Here is a 13,633-nt window from a genome sequence, read left to right on the forward strand (position 1 = left end):
ACAATTTTTTAAGATTTATGTAAAAATTTAAAAATAATAGTAAATGCTATGGAATTATAATGTTTTCATGCTTTATATTTAAGAATAAATAATTTTCAGTCAACATTTAGTTTTTTTTGTTTACTTTCTGTAAAGCTATCCAATTTACGTTCTTATAACATAAATATAACATTTATATGACGTCAGTATAACGTTATTTACACGACATCATTACGTTATTATGATGTTATATTAACGTATAATTCCTGTGTGAAAACCAGAATATATATTGAACTTTATGTTTTAAACCTTGTAAAGTTATCATAAAACTTGGAATAAGACGGTAAGCATGCTTTACTTATGAAAATATACAAACAAATCAACAAAAACATTTTAACATAAAAACATGAACAACATGAATAAAAACATGAATGAATTTGTAAAGAATTTTTTAATTTGAGTTAAACTAAATACAAACTTAATATGTTTTGCTAACGCAAAAATATATTCCCGAGGTATTGTAATTGCAAATAAATATTTAATACAATTATTTGTATCATTTTTTTTATTTTAGATTTCCGTATTGCTTGATAATATATAATAGCGTTTAGATAATGCTAGCGCTGGACATTCTTTAGGCTCGTTGCATGTTGTGGTAGTCGCCGCCATTTTAAAACCGTGTCGAGAGGGACTGCTGTTGGCTTATCCACAAAATCCTGCTGCATCTTCAATAGTTAAGGTAACTGTTTTCTTTTATTTGCTCTTAGACATGTGTAGTATATATATAAGCTTGTGGTGGTAGGCTGGATGGTGTGTTGATGGTGGTGTTGTGTTGATGGCCCTGGCTGGAGGTGTGTTGATGGTGGTGTTGAGTTGATGGCCCTGGCTAGAGGTGTGTTGATGGTGGTGTTGTGTTGATGGCCCTGGCTGGAGGTGTGTTGATGGTGGTGTTGTGTTGATGGCCCTGGCTAGAGGTGTGTTGATGGTGGTGTTGAGTTGATGGCCCTGGAGGCGTGTTGGTGGCCCTGGAGGTGTGTTGATGGCCCTGGAGACGTGTTGGTGGCCCTGGAGGTGTGTTGGTGGCCCTGGAGGTGTGTTGGTGGCCCTGGAGGTGTGTTGGTGGCCCTGGAGGTGTGTTGGTGGCCCTGGCTGGAGGTGTGTTGATGGTGGTGTTGTGTTGATGGCCCTGGAGGCGTGTTGATGGCCCTGGAGGTGTGTTGGTGGCCCTGGAGGTGTGTTGGTGGCCCTGAAGGTGTGTTGGTGGCCCTGGCTGGAGGTGTGTTGATGGTGGTGTTGTGTTGATGGCCCTGGAGGCGTGTTGATGGCCCTGGAGGTGTGTTGGTGGCCCTGGAGGTGTGTTGGTGGCCCTGGAGGTGTGTTGGTGGCCCTGGAGGTGTGTTGATGGCCCTGGAGACGTGTTGGTGGCCCTGGAGGTGTGTTGGTGGCCCTGGAGGTGTGTTGGTGGCCCTGGAGGTGTTGGTGGCCCTGGAGGTGTGTTGGTGGCCCTAGAGGTGTGTTGGTGGCCCTGGCTGGAGGTGTGTTGATGGTGGTGTTGTGTTGATGGCCCTGGAGGCGTGTTGATGGCCCTGGAGGTGTGTTGGTGGCCCTGGAGGTGTGTTGGTGGCTCTGGCTGGAGGTGTGTTGATGGTGGTGTTGTGTTGATGGCCCTGGAGGCGTGTTGATGGCCCTGGAGGTGTGTTGGTGGCCCTATATATATATATATATATATATATATATATATATATATATATATATATATATATATATATATATATATATATATATATATATATATATATATATATATATATATATATATATATATATATATATATATATATATATTATGAATATCAGAGGTCCCAGGACATTGGACCCAGGACAATTATTGTGCATGTGTAGTATGTATATTTATGTAGTATATTTGGCATATTTTTTGGCATTTAGTTAATGCCAGTTAGTGGCATGTCTCTGCACCGTTTCCAGTTTGTTGATATGCTTCTTAAGATATGGGCACCATACAACTGCTGCATACTCCAACTTTGGTCTAACAAAAATTGTGAACAATTTCAAAATTTCTGTTGAAGAAATCCTGTTTCCTAGTTCTGCATCTGTTTTGGTATAACACCTCCTTTTTTTCACACCTCTATTTTTTACATTCATCAATGTTTCGGTACGTGCAATAGTATGTATTGTTTCATTGCAGATAACAGCATTTAAATTTTGTTTGTTTCTTAGACTTAGACTCGTACTACCAAGTTGCTGTTGGCAACTGGATAATTTTTTTATGAAGTCATTTGTTATTTTTTCCCCTATAGTAATTTATGCTTTTGATCTCAATTAGTTTTATATCCTAGCTTTTTAATTTTTTCCCCTTATATATTGCCATCTTATCTGTCTGCTTTACATGGCTTAAGCAGAGTCATGTCTGCTTAAGCCTTTGTTATTTTACTAATTTACCTGTTTTAATTATTATTTGTTTTCAAAGTTTAGTTTACCCCATTTTATTTGCTTTTTGCAGTACAGTACTTTACTAATAATCTTGTAATAGTAATTGGTAATGTAGCACTTGGCCTTTCTCCTTCAGAATGTATGCACACATTATAGAAAAAAGAAGAGAATACCACACAAGATGGCAGCGTATGTCACGGGCCAAAAAGCGACGCCTAAAAGAGCAGGCATCCCAGCGTGGCAAAAATGAAAATAGTGATGAGGTTGAGATTCAGTTGTTGAATCAGGATCCTTTGGCCAATGTTACAACAAACAGCATAGACGATGACCATGCTGCTTTGTCATCTAATTCAGAACCTAATATTGGTTGTGGAGCCAATGAAGATGCATCATCTCTGGAAAGTCAGAGAGTGAGAGATTGGACTTGGGACATGATTGATGAGCATGACCCAATATCATCAGAGTCAGAGAGCAGTGGTGATGAGGATGATAAATCATTATCAGATGTATTGTTAGTATGGGTTAATAAATATGGCATAACACACAATGCCATTGATAATTTATTAAAAAAATTGAGAAAACAGGGACATGCTGACTTGCCAAAAACAGCTCGTTCGTTACTGAATACAGTTAAACATATACCTACTGAGACTAAATCAGGCATGATGTATATCTACTTGGGGTTAGAGGAGGAAATGTTGAAAACTTTAAGGCTGTATCCTAAATCAACAATAAGAGATTTGGCAGAAATATCTTTAATTTGCAACATTGATGGTTTGCCAATATTTAGAAGTAAAAATGAAAGTTTATGGCCTGTTCTTTGTGCTATCAATAATGTCAAACCTATAAGAGTTTTCCCAGTAGTCCTCACATACGGAAGCTCTAAACCTAGTGATTTAGATTTTTTAAATGAATTCATTCAGGATTTGAAAAAAATTATGCACTATGGATTTAAAAATGATGACAAAACATTGCCAGTAAAACTAAAAGGAGTCATATGTGATGCCCCAGCAAAAGCAATGGTGAAGGCAATCAAACTCCACTCTGGCTACTTTAGGTGTGATAGATGTACCCAAGAGGGTGTTTGGAATGGAAGAATGACTTATCAACAAGTGAAAAATTTACAACTCATAACAGATGAAGATTTTCGTAATCAATCTAATTCTCAACATCACCATGGTAGATCACCATTCTGTGACTTAAATATAAATATGGTGAGTACTTTTCCCATAGACTATATGCATCAGATATGTCTTGGGGTTATGAAAAGGTTACTTCTTGCCTGGATACGAAATAAAAACGTAAAATTATGTGCTCGCCAAGTTGATGAAATTAGTCAGCATCTAATTCAACTAACACAATTTGTGCCTATGCACTTTGCACGTAAACCTCGAAGTCTTTCAGAGGTTGATAGATGGAAAGCGACTGAATACAGGCAACTCCTTCTCTACACCGGTAAGATTGTACTGAAGGGAATCTTACCCAAAGAATTGTATGACCATTTCCTGACTCTGAGTGTAGCCATTTCTATTCTTGTATCACCTAAATTGATTCAGTTAAATTACAGCCAATATGCACATGATCTTTTGCTGTACTTTGTGTTAAAGGCTCGTGAGCTGTATGGTAAGGATTTTTTAGTGTACAATGTACACTGCCTAACACACATATCCTCTGATGCCAAAGAGTTTGGTAGTTTGGACAGATGTTCAGCATTTCCATTTGAAAATTACCTGCAGCAGGTTAAGAATATGGTTCGATCAAGTAAAAACCCTCTTGTTCAAATTGCAAAGAGGCTGAAAGAGATGCAGCATGCTCAAAGGATTTATACACCAAATACAGAACATAAAATATATACCAAGGCACCAAACAATGCCTATTTGCTGAATAATTAAACTTGCTGCCAAGTTTTGGACACTGTCAGTGACACCGATGAAAATGGAGACAGCATGTTCCTTTGCAGGGTATATTCGAGAAGTATACCTCTCTTTGAGAAACCTTGTAACTCCAAATTAATTGGAGCATTTAAGGTTCTTACTAGGAATTCATCCATGAAGGTGATTCCAGCAAGAAAACTAAACCGCACAGGTATGATGATCGAGACAGAAAGCGCAAATACTTTTCTGTCAATACTACATGACTTATGACAAGTACGTATTTAAATACTGTATCCATGATTTAATAATAGTTTGAACTAATATTGTAAGTTAATGAGATTCACAATTTTGTTTTTTATTAAAGCTATTATCTTTTGACCAATATTTACCTGTTTAAAAATCCCATTACCCTGTATTTCATGAAAATTATTAATATTTTGAGAGCACATTAAGAGATAAAACTGTATTAAGCCTTTTAGTCCATACATGGCAGCTACTGTTTATACCAACCGAAAATCATTTACAAATGTGGCTAATCTATGATTGACACAATCAAGTAAATCTATTACCAACTTTATGCTAATTTCTTTTTTTGGGGAGAACAACCCTTAATAAGATTTTTCAATTTTGTAGATGACATCTGAAAAGCGGTATGCAGTGGTAGGCTTCAATGATCGTAGTGTGGGTATCATCTCCACAACCTGGATTGAAAAATCTGATGATGTAAGCATTACTTTGAAACTAAAAAATTGCATATATTGAGTTGCTTTAAAAATATTCCAAATTAGTGCTAAAATTAGCATGTAACAGTTTATTTCGACTTTTCAGGAAAAAATATTGTGCTGGTGGCCACAGAGCAGGCATACAGTTAGTGCCCAAAAGCACGAAAAGCCAGACACGACAAATTGGCGAGTGCATGTCGTATCAACAATCCTATCAACAACTGGTAGGTATTAAATTTATAATTATTAAGATTTAAGATACAAGACACCTATTCATTCATTCACCATAACTTTAACACTGCAGACAAAAACAGCATTATAATTATATTTTAATCACAAGATGGGTTTCCTCATAGCTACTTAAGACTTTTGTGCCCCAGTTATAAGTTCCAAATCATGTACGTCGTTTTATTAAACATCTCTTTAGGAAGCTGATTTAAGTTATTTCTTAGTGTTCACTACTCTACTAGGTAACGATAAATATATATCTCGCTGATATATTACTAATTATATTCAATTATTACAGATGATTTTGACGTTGCAAAACGAAGATGCTTAGCTGCGGAAGACACTTCAAATGTCGAAACTGAAGACGATATGGGCTATCCTCGACAACGAAAAAGGAAACCATGCTTCAAATATGAAGAAGAGAATTCCGAGAATAACAAACGTAAGCATTGATAACCTACTACAGTAATTTAAAAAAAATTTGCAACTTGAAAAATGCCATTCAATACATTAAGCAATTTAAATACTTTCAGGCAATCATCACTCGTCTCAATCCAAGAAGAAGTGTATATATATAAAATATAACACTTATGTATTTGTAAATTATGTAATATTAACACAGAGTCTTTCACACTCTCCTGAGTGCTTTCTCAAGGTCTTGAGTGTATGGTTAGGATGAGGCTTACATTTCAACGACTATATTTCTCTTGCTAATTTTGTTAGTCGTTGAGATGTATCTCTTCATAACACACACACTTATCTGCTTGATGGGGGTCTGGGAGTTCTTCTACTCCCCAAGCCCGGCCCGAGGCTAGGCTTGACTTGAGAACTTTGGTCTAGTGCTTGGTGATTGTGGGGATTATCATAGAGGATTACATGCTGTTATGGAAATAGTCAACTAGAGGGTTATTTTGTAGACCCAGGTCAATATTGAAATGACCTCCTAGAATGATGTGATTTTTGTTGAGATGTTATTTATGATAAGATGCCTTATCATAAGTTATGATATATATATATATATATATATATATATATATATATATATATATATATATATATATATATATATATATATATATATATATATATATATATATATATGTTTCATTGAATATGACCGCATATTCTGTATTTATTATTTTCTGGTTTAGGGCTTCTATCCCTCTATTTTCTTAGCATCAGGGCTTAATTGAAATAGGAGTTCTCCAAAACTCATTTTCGTACTTTTAAGGTGAAGAAAAGAAGTGATTTACTATAGAGTGTATTACACTTATTTATATAATTTGCACGACGTTTCGAACCTCCATGGTTCATTCTCAAGTGAACAGATCTTACAATACTAGTTGATTTTATACCCGCACTGGGTCAGGTGATAATACAATGAAGGTGAAAACATGGGGGGATACATAAGGGATAAATGTGAGGTGAAACATAGAGGCTGCAGAAGGCTTATTGGCCCATACGAGGCATCTCCTATCTAAACAAAGATTAATCCAGTGTAATTGGCATGTTATGTTGGACATTGTCTTCTGTGTTGGCATCGATATGTTCTTGTCTTGTCCTTACTCTCATGGTAGGTAGAGTAAATAGTTCCGTGATTTGGGTGTTCATGGTAGGTCGCTCTATTCTTATGTGAATTGCCTCAAGAATTTGTAATCTTCTTGCATCTTGGGTTTTGTCTATTATGCAAGTATTCTTGTTCAACATTTCTCTTGTTAGAAACATTTCTCTTGTTTTCTCTTGTTGTTCTATCCAAGAGAACTAACTCTAAGAGAACTCTCTAAGAGTATTGTAAGATCTGTTCACTTAAGAATGAACCATGGAGGTTCGAAACGTCATGCAAATTATATAAATAAGTGTAATACACTCTATAGTAAATCACTTCTTTTCTTCACCTTAAAAGTACGAAAATGAGTTTTGGAGAACTCCTATTTCAATTAAGCCCTGATGCTAAGAAAATAGTTAGAGGGATAGAAGCCCTAAACCAGAAAATAATAAATACAGAATATGCGGTCATATTCAATGAAACATGTTTGAAAGAAAACCTGCTGCCAGTATACACCAATATATATATATATATATATATATATATATATATATATATATATATATATATATATATATATATATATATATATATATATATATATATATATATATACATATATATATATATATATATATATATATATATTTATATATATATATATATATATATATATATATATATATATATATATATTTCTATATATATATATATATATATATATATATATATATATATATATATATATATATATATATATATATATATATATATATATATACATATGTATACATACACATACATACACATACATACACACATACATACATACATACATACATACATACATACATACATACATACATACATACATACATATATCAAAATTACTAGTGTACTACATTTTTGTTGTTGCTTTTAGGTGTTGCTTTTAACCAGTGTACGTGGGTCTGATTGTGCAACCACGGTTCGAAGAATGATGAAGAAGATAGGAACAAACGGCCTTTGGTCATTATACAGCCTAAAAGGACAAAAGAAGAATTTAGCATTTCTAGAAAAACAAGAACTATATAATGTTATTTTAAGTAAGTAACAAAAAAATTAAATAATTTTTTTTTATTTAAAATTCACTAAAAAATTAAAATTTTAAGTTCATATTAAGTGTACATTAAGTATAAATGATTATATTTCTATCACTTGCTCTTAAGATTGTTTCATTTAATAGAGGTTGGTCATAATTGTTCTCTGCTGCTAGTACTGTAGAACTGACTGACTTAGCTATGGGAAAATGTAAACTTAATTGGTTTATCCTTTACAGTATTTTGCAGTTTATTTCATGATCCTGTGGTTAATACTTGCATAAATAGTAGATAGCAAAATGCATTTTTATATCATTAGTATTAAATAATAATAATAATGTAAATAATTGACTTTTAAACAACGTACAATTCATTGGTCGGTGAGATTATGTTAGTAATATTTTTTCATTCTTGCAAAGCCTTAATAAAGCCGTTAACATGTTAATATAAACTTGATCACCTTCCACATTTTTGCTCATGTGCTACCTACATGTACGAAACCTTATTCCTAAATGCATATCTTGTTCTGAAACTTGTCTTTTATATGTTGTGTATCACCATCTCTGGAGAGTTTTATCTGATGTGTAAATTACTTTTAATTTTACAGAATATTATTGTTATACAGAATTTGTTATATAAATAACTGTTAATTTTACAGAATCATCTATCAACGCACATCCGCAAGTTAAGGTGGAAGACGTGACCTTTCAAATTTCTGAAGTACTTAAACATGCTCCAAACAGGCCTGATGGATCTAGGTACAAGGTAAAATAATTTAAATTTTTTTTGTTTTCACTAATTATCTGTTTATATATATATATATATATATATATATATATATATATATATATATATATATATATATATATATATATATCGTACCTAGTAGCCAGAACACACTTCTCAGCCTACAATGCAAGGCCTGATTTGCCTAATAAGCCAAGTTTTCATGAAATAATTGTTTTTCGATTACCTAACCTACCTAACCTAACCTAACTTTTTCGGCTATCTAACGCAACCTAACCTATAAAGATAGGTTAGGTTAGGTAGGGTTGGTTAGGTTCGGTCATATATCTACGTTAATTTTACCTCCAATAAAAAAAATTGACCTCATATATAATGAAATGGGTAGCTTTATCTTTTCATAAGAAAAAAATTAGAGAAAATATATTAATTCATGAAAACTTGGCTTATTAGGCAAATCGGGCCTTGCATAGTAGGCTGAGAAGTGCGTTCTGGCTACTAGGTACGACATATATATATATATATATATATATATATATATATATATATAGATAGATATATAGATAGATATATAGATAGATAGATAGATAGATAGATAGATAGTCAGTGTCAGACCACGGAGGAAAATTGAAACAAGAATTTTTCCGATGCAGGAACCACACACAGGCCCAAACATGGATAATCATAGCATAAAAATAGTAAATATTTACAATGAATTAGTGAGACAAATGTGTTCCAATGATCCTACTTAAATCGCCCTTTAATTGATCTATTAAAAATGGATCTAAGTTATATAAACCGCTGCTAATGTTCAATTTACTTTCTTTTGTGATCTGTATCAAAGCAGATCCAATTATGTTTCTGTTATAAGTACTTTTACAATTCATTATTGAAGAAGCCATCTCCCAATCTATGTTTGGGCCTGTGTGTGGTTGCTGCATCGGATGGGCCAATAGGCCCTCTGCAGTGTCCACGTATTGTACCTCGCCTCACTCCACCATTCTCTCCTGCCTATTTATGTCCAGTTCTCGACCTGTAAATCCACTCGTTCTGAAGATGTCCTAATGTCCGAAGATGTCCTAATGTCTTAACAGCAAGTGTTTCTGTCAAATTCCTTAAGGAAATATCTGAGTTCCCCATTATGACCTCTCCACAAATCAGGTTTTTCAACTGCTTCAAGCTCATTTTCTTCCAGATTATAATGCATTGCATACTTTAGTCCCAAAAAGACATGGTCACTTTTACCCAAGGGAGGGAGGTACTGAATGATAAATCTCTCCTCTTTCCTGGTAAATATAATATCCAGCATGGAGGGAACATCCCCTTCCCTCATATATATATATATATATATATACATGCAATTGACGATCACAAAACACTGATCATTTTATGCGGAAAATCCACAGAGAAATATGAAATGAGGTGAACGTTTCGGCTTTGTTAAAGCCTTTGTCAACACCAGACTCAATCAGTCTGGTGTTGACAAAGGCTTTAACAAAGCCGAAACGTTCACCTCATTTCATATTTCTCTGTGGATTTTCCGCATATATATACATATATATATATATATATACATATATACATATATATATATATATATATATATATATATATATATATATATATATATATATATATATATATATATATATATATTTGTGTGTGTGTAATTTATATAAACAAATAAATATTAATTAATTTTGTTAATATCTTTTCAGGGAAAACTTGCAAGTACGATTCGTATACAAGAGGGGCAACAAGAGGCAGAGGATGTCTACTAAGAAAATTCACAATTAAGTGTTTATCCTCACTCTTGATATATGGTCTTCTCTGGTCTCTTTATTTTCTCTCCTCACAAATGTCCCTTTTTTTTTTAATTTCTTTTACGTTTCTCTCCTGTTTTTCTTGTCTCTTTTTATCTCTCCTTTCCTCCTCTCTTCTAACACCTCTCGTTTTCTGTCTCTTCTAGCTTCTCTCTTCCTTTACTTTTTACATTTGTGGAATTCACTTGCGTCGTTTTTATCTTGTATCTTTTTCTTATCTTGTCTTTCTCTTCCCCTTCTCTTCAATGTTCTCTCATTTCTCTCTCCCCTCTCTGTTGTTTCTATTCTGTCTTCTCTCCCCTTGCCTTAATTTTGTTCTGTCTCCTCTCTTCTTGCATGGTGCTAACATTTGAATAAATGATTTATAATTTGTATTTTTAGTCATAGAAAAACTATAGTGTTGTGTTATATAGTATATAGCGTATACTCGGGAAATTTTACTTGTTTTAGTTTTAAGTAACAATAACTGCTTGTGACGTCAGACTGATCTCAGCATGCCATGAATCACAGCCTGCTTGATCATGAATTGTTTGAAGGTGCTTAATTGTCAAGTTCTCTTGAATAATATATATTTTGTCTCTCTTTTCTTTCTATCTTTCTTTTTCTTTCTCTTTCTTTCTTTCTCCTTTGTTTTCTTTCTTTCTTTCTTTCTCTTTCTTTTTCTCTTTCTCTTTCTTTCTCTTTCTATATGAATATTATACTTGACTGTGTTTACATTCACTTGTAGATTTTTATTTTTAGTTAATTAGTCCTAAACTTTTGATTTATAGAGTTTTATTTTTAGTCATAGAAAATCTATAATGTTATATGTATACTCGGAAAATTTTACTTGTTTTAGTTTTAAGTAACAATAACTGCTTATAACGTCAGACTGATCTCACTCAGCATGACATGAATCACAGGCTGCTTGATCACGAAATCTATTGTGTTCACATATTGCTTATATAGATTTTTACTTTTATATTCTATTATAGATATAGTCTATATATTTCGAGCTATTACATATATTTTGTTGTATTACTCAATCTTAAATAAATATAATATTTTAATTCTCTTTTTGTACCCTATTTATTTGTAATTTACACGTACATATATAGGATGTCCATTTCTTTCTCAGATATGTCTTCTTTCTTTCTCTCCCTTTCTATTTCAGATATAATTTTAAAAATTATTATACCCTGATTTACCCTAAATGTTTTAATGTAGGTAATTAAAAGATTATAAAAAGGTTTTTTTAAATGTTATTTATTTACGTTCTAAGGTCGTATAAAAAAATTCTCAAAAAACATTTTTAAAACGTAATTATAAACGTGCTGAAAACAATGAAATGTCGTTTTTAGAACGTTTTAAAAACGTGAAAATGTTTGCTGGGGTTACTCTCCCTGTCCAGGGAGAGTTTCAGAGCAGGATTTGCATTTAAGAACAGGGTTTGAAGATGTAGTTGACACAAGAGAATGTGTGGAGTGAGATTATGTTTAGCATGTTTAGGGAGTTAAACAAGGGGGCTGAGTGTTGCCTGAAAGCAGAATTTGTTATTATTCTGCTAACAGATTTTTGCTGGGTGATGATGGACTTGAGGTGGTTTGCAGTGGTTGAACCCCATGCACAGATACCATAATTAAGATAGGGATAGATTAGTGCATAATATAGTGAGATGAGAGCAGAGTTAGGTACATAATATCTGATTTTGGAGAGTATACCAACTGTTTCAGAGACTTTCTTATGTGTTGAATGTGGGTGATGAAGTTGAGTCTCTTGTCTAGGAATAGGCCAAGGAACTTTCCATCATTTTTATTACTAATGTTAGCATTGTCTCTCTGAAGCTGAATTGCATTTGTTGATTTGCTTCCAAATAAGATGTAGTAGGTCTTTTCTATGTTAAGTGTTAGTTTGTTGGTTGACATCCGTAAGAGGACTTTTTTTAGTTCATTATTAACAACATTATTTAGTGTATGTGGGTTGGGGTCTGAATAGATGAGGGTAGTATCATCAGCAAACAATATAGGTTTCAGAATATTAGAGACATTAGGCAGATCATTGATGTATTTAAGAAATAGAAGAGGTCCCAAGATGCTGCCCTGAGTCACTCCAACGGTTATTGATAGAGTGGGAGAAGTTATATCATTGATGGCTACACATTGGTGTCTATCACTAAGCTAGGATTGGGTATAGTCCAGGGCAAGGCCTCGGATTCCATATTGATGGAGTTTACTTAAGAGGTAATTGTGATTAACAGTATCAAAGGCCTTTTTCAGGTCAATGAAGAGTCCAATCGGAAACCCATTTTTGTCAAGGACTGAGTAAATTATATCAAGGAGACTAATAATTGCATAGTTGGTACTCTTTTGGGAGCGGAAGCCAAACTGACAGGGGCTAAGAATGTCGAATTTTACGATGTAGGAGTAGAGCTGTTCGTAGATATTTTTTTCAAATATTTTTGATAGTATGAGTAGGTTTGATATTGGTCTATAATTGTTTATGTCCGCCGGATTTCCTCCTTTAAGAACTGGCGTTACTCTTGCTTTTTTAAGGATATCAGGGAAGGTATGACACTCAAGGGATTTGTTGAACAACAGAGCTATAGGTGGCGCAAGGGCGTGGGAGGCGTTCTTGTATACAATGGATGGTATTTCACTGATGTTCCCAGCTTTGGTTTTTAGTGAGTGTATGATGGACACAACATCTGTCGAGCTGACTGTTGAAAGGAGAAGACTGACTGGTGTTGCCTTTTGTTTCTTTGAATCTATTCTCATAATATGAAAGTTTAGCTTTTCTTATGATACTGGTAAGCACTGATGAGTACCTCTTAACTACTTCCTTTCTAACTAGGCCAATCCTAAATTTCTTTTCATATTCATGTTTTTTGTTGATTGATTTGATTATGCCACTTGTGAGCCACGGATTATTTTTTCTTTTGTCAGTTACTTGTTTGGTAAGGAGGGGACAGTGAGTGTTGTAGAGGCTCAGAGTTTTGGAGAGAAAGAGGTTAGTTAATAAGTTTATATCCTGTGTATTATTGAATTCAGATTCCCAGTTAATATTGTGAAGTGCATTTGAGAGATTGCCTTAAGCTGAATCACTGTGTAGCCTGAATGACAGTTTCTTGCTTTCTGGAGGTGTTATGTCCATGTTTACTACGAGGAAGGTAGGATAGTGGTCAGTTGTTCTGTCATAGATTACCCCAGAT

The 13,633-nt window shown here is 33.9% G+C and overlaps 1 protein-coding gene across 1 annotated transcript; it reads left to right on the forward strand.

The window, feature by feature from the left end:
* The first annotated feature begins 201 nt into the window (after positions 1-201).
* Positions 202-12,746, forward strand: LOC138352255 (uncharacterized). The gene is made up of 6 exons (XM_069304606.1): positions 202-718; positions 4,938-5,027; positions 5,133-5,250; positions 5,553-5,696; positions 8,538-8,644; positions 12,702-12,746. Exons 2-6 carry the CDS (start codon positions 4,938-4,940, stop codon positions 12,744-12,746), a joined length of 504 nt encoding a protein of 167 aa, XP_069160707.1. The 5' UTR covers positions 202-718.
* The last annotated feature ends 887 nt before the right edge of the window (positions 12,747-13,633 follow it).

This window comes from Procambarus clarkii, chromosome 5 (genome assembly GCF_040958095.1).
Source record: "Procambarus clarkii isolate CNS0578487 chromosome 5, FALCON_Pclarkii_2.0, whole genome shotgun sequence".
NCBI classification, from domain to species: Eukaryota; Metazoa; Arthropoda; class Malacostraca; order Decapoda; family Cambaridae; genus Procambarus; species Procambarus clarkii.

Bases quoted from the DNA above. Each gene is read 5' to 3' on its own strand.
- LOC138352255 (XM_069304606.1), top strand. From the start codon at position 4,938: ATGACATCTGAAAAGCGGTATGCAGTGGTAGGCTTCAATGATCGTAGT. The intron at 5,028-5,132 runs GTAAGCATTACT...TCGACTTTTCAG, and splicing joins GGATTGAAAAATCTGATGAT to GAAAAAATATTGTGCTGGTG. The intron at 5,251-5,552 runs GTAGGTATTAAA...CAATTATTACAG, and splicing joins AACAATCCTATCAACAACTG to ATGATTTTGACGTTGCAAAA.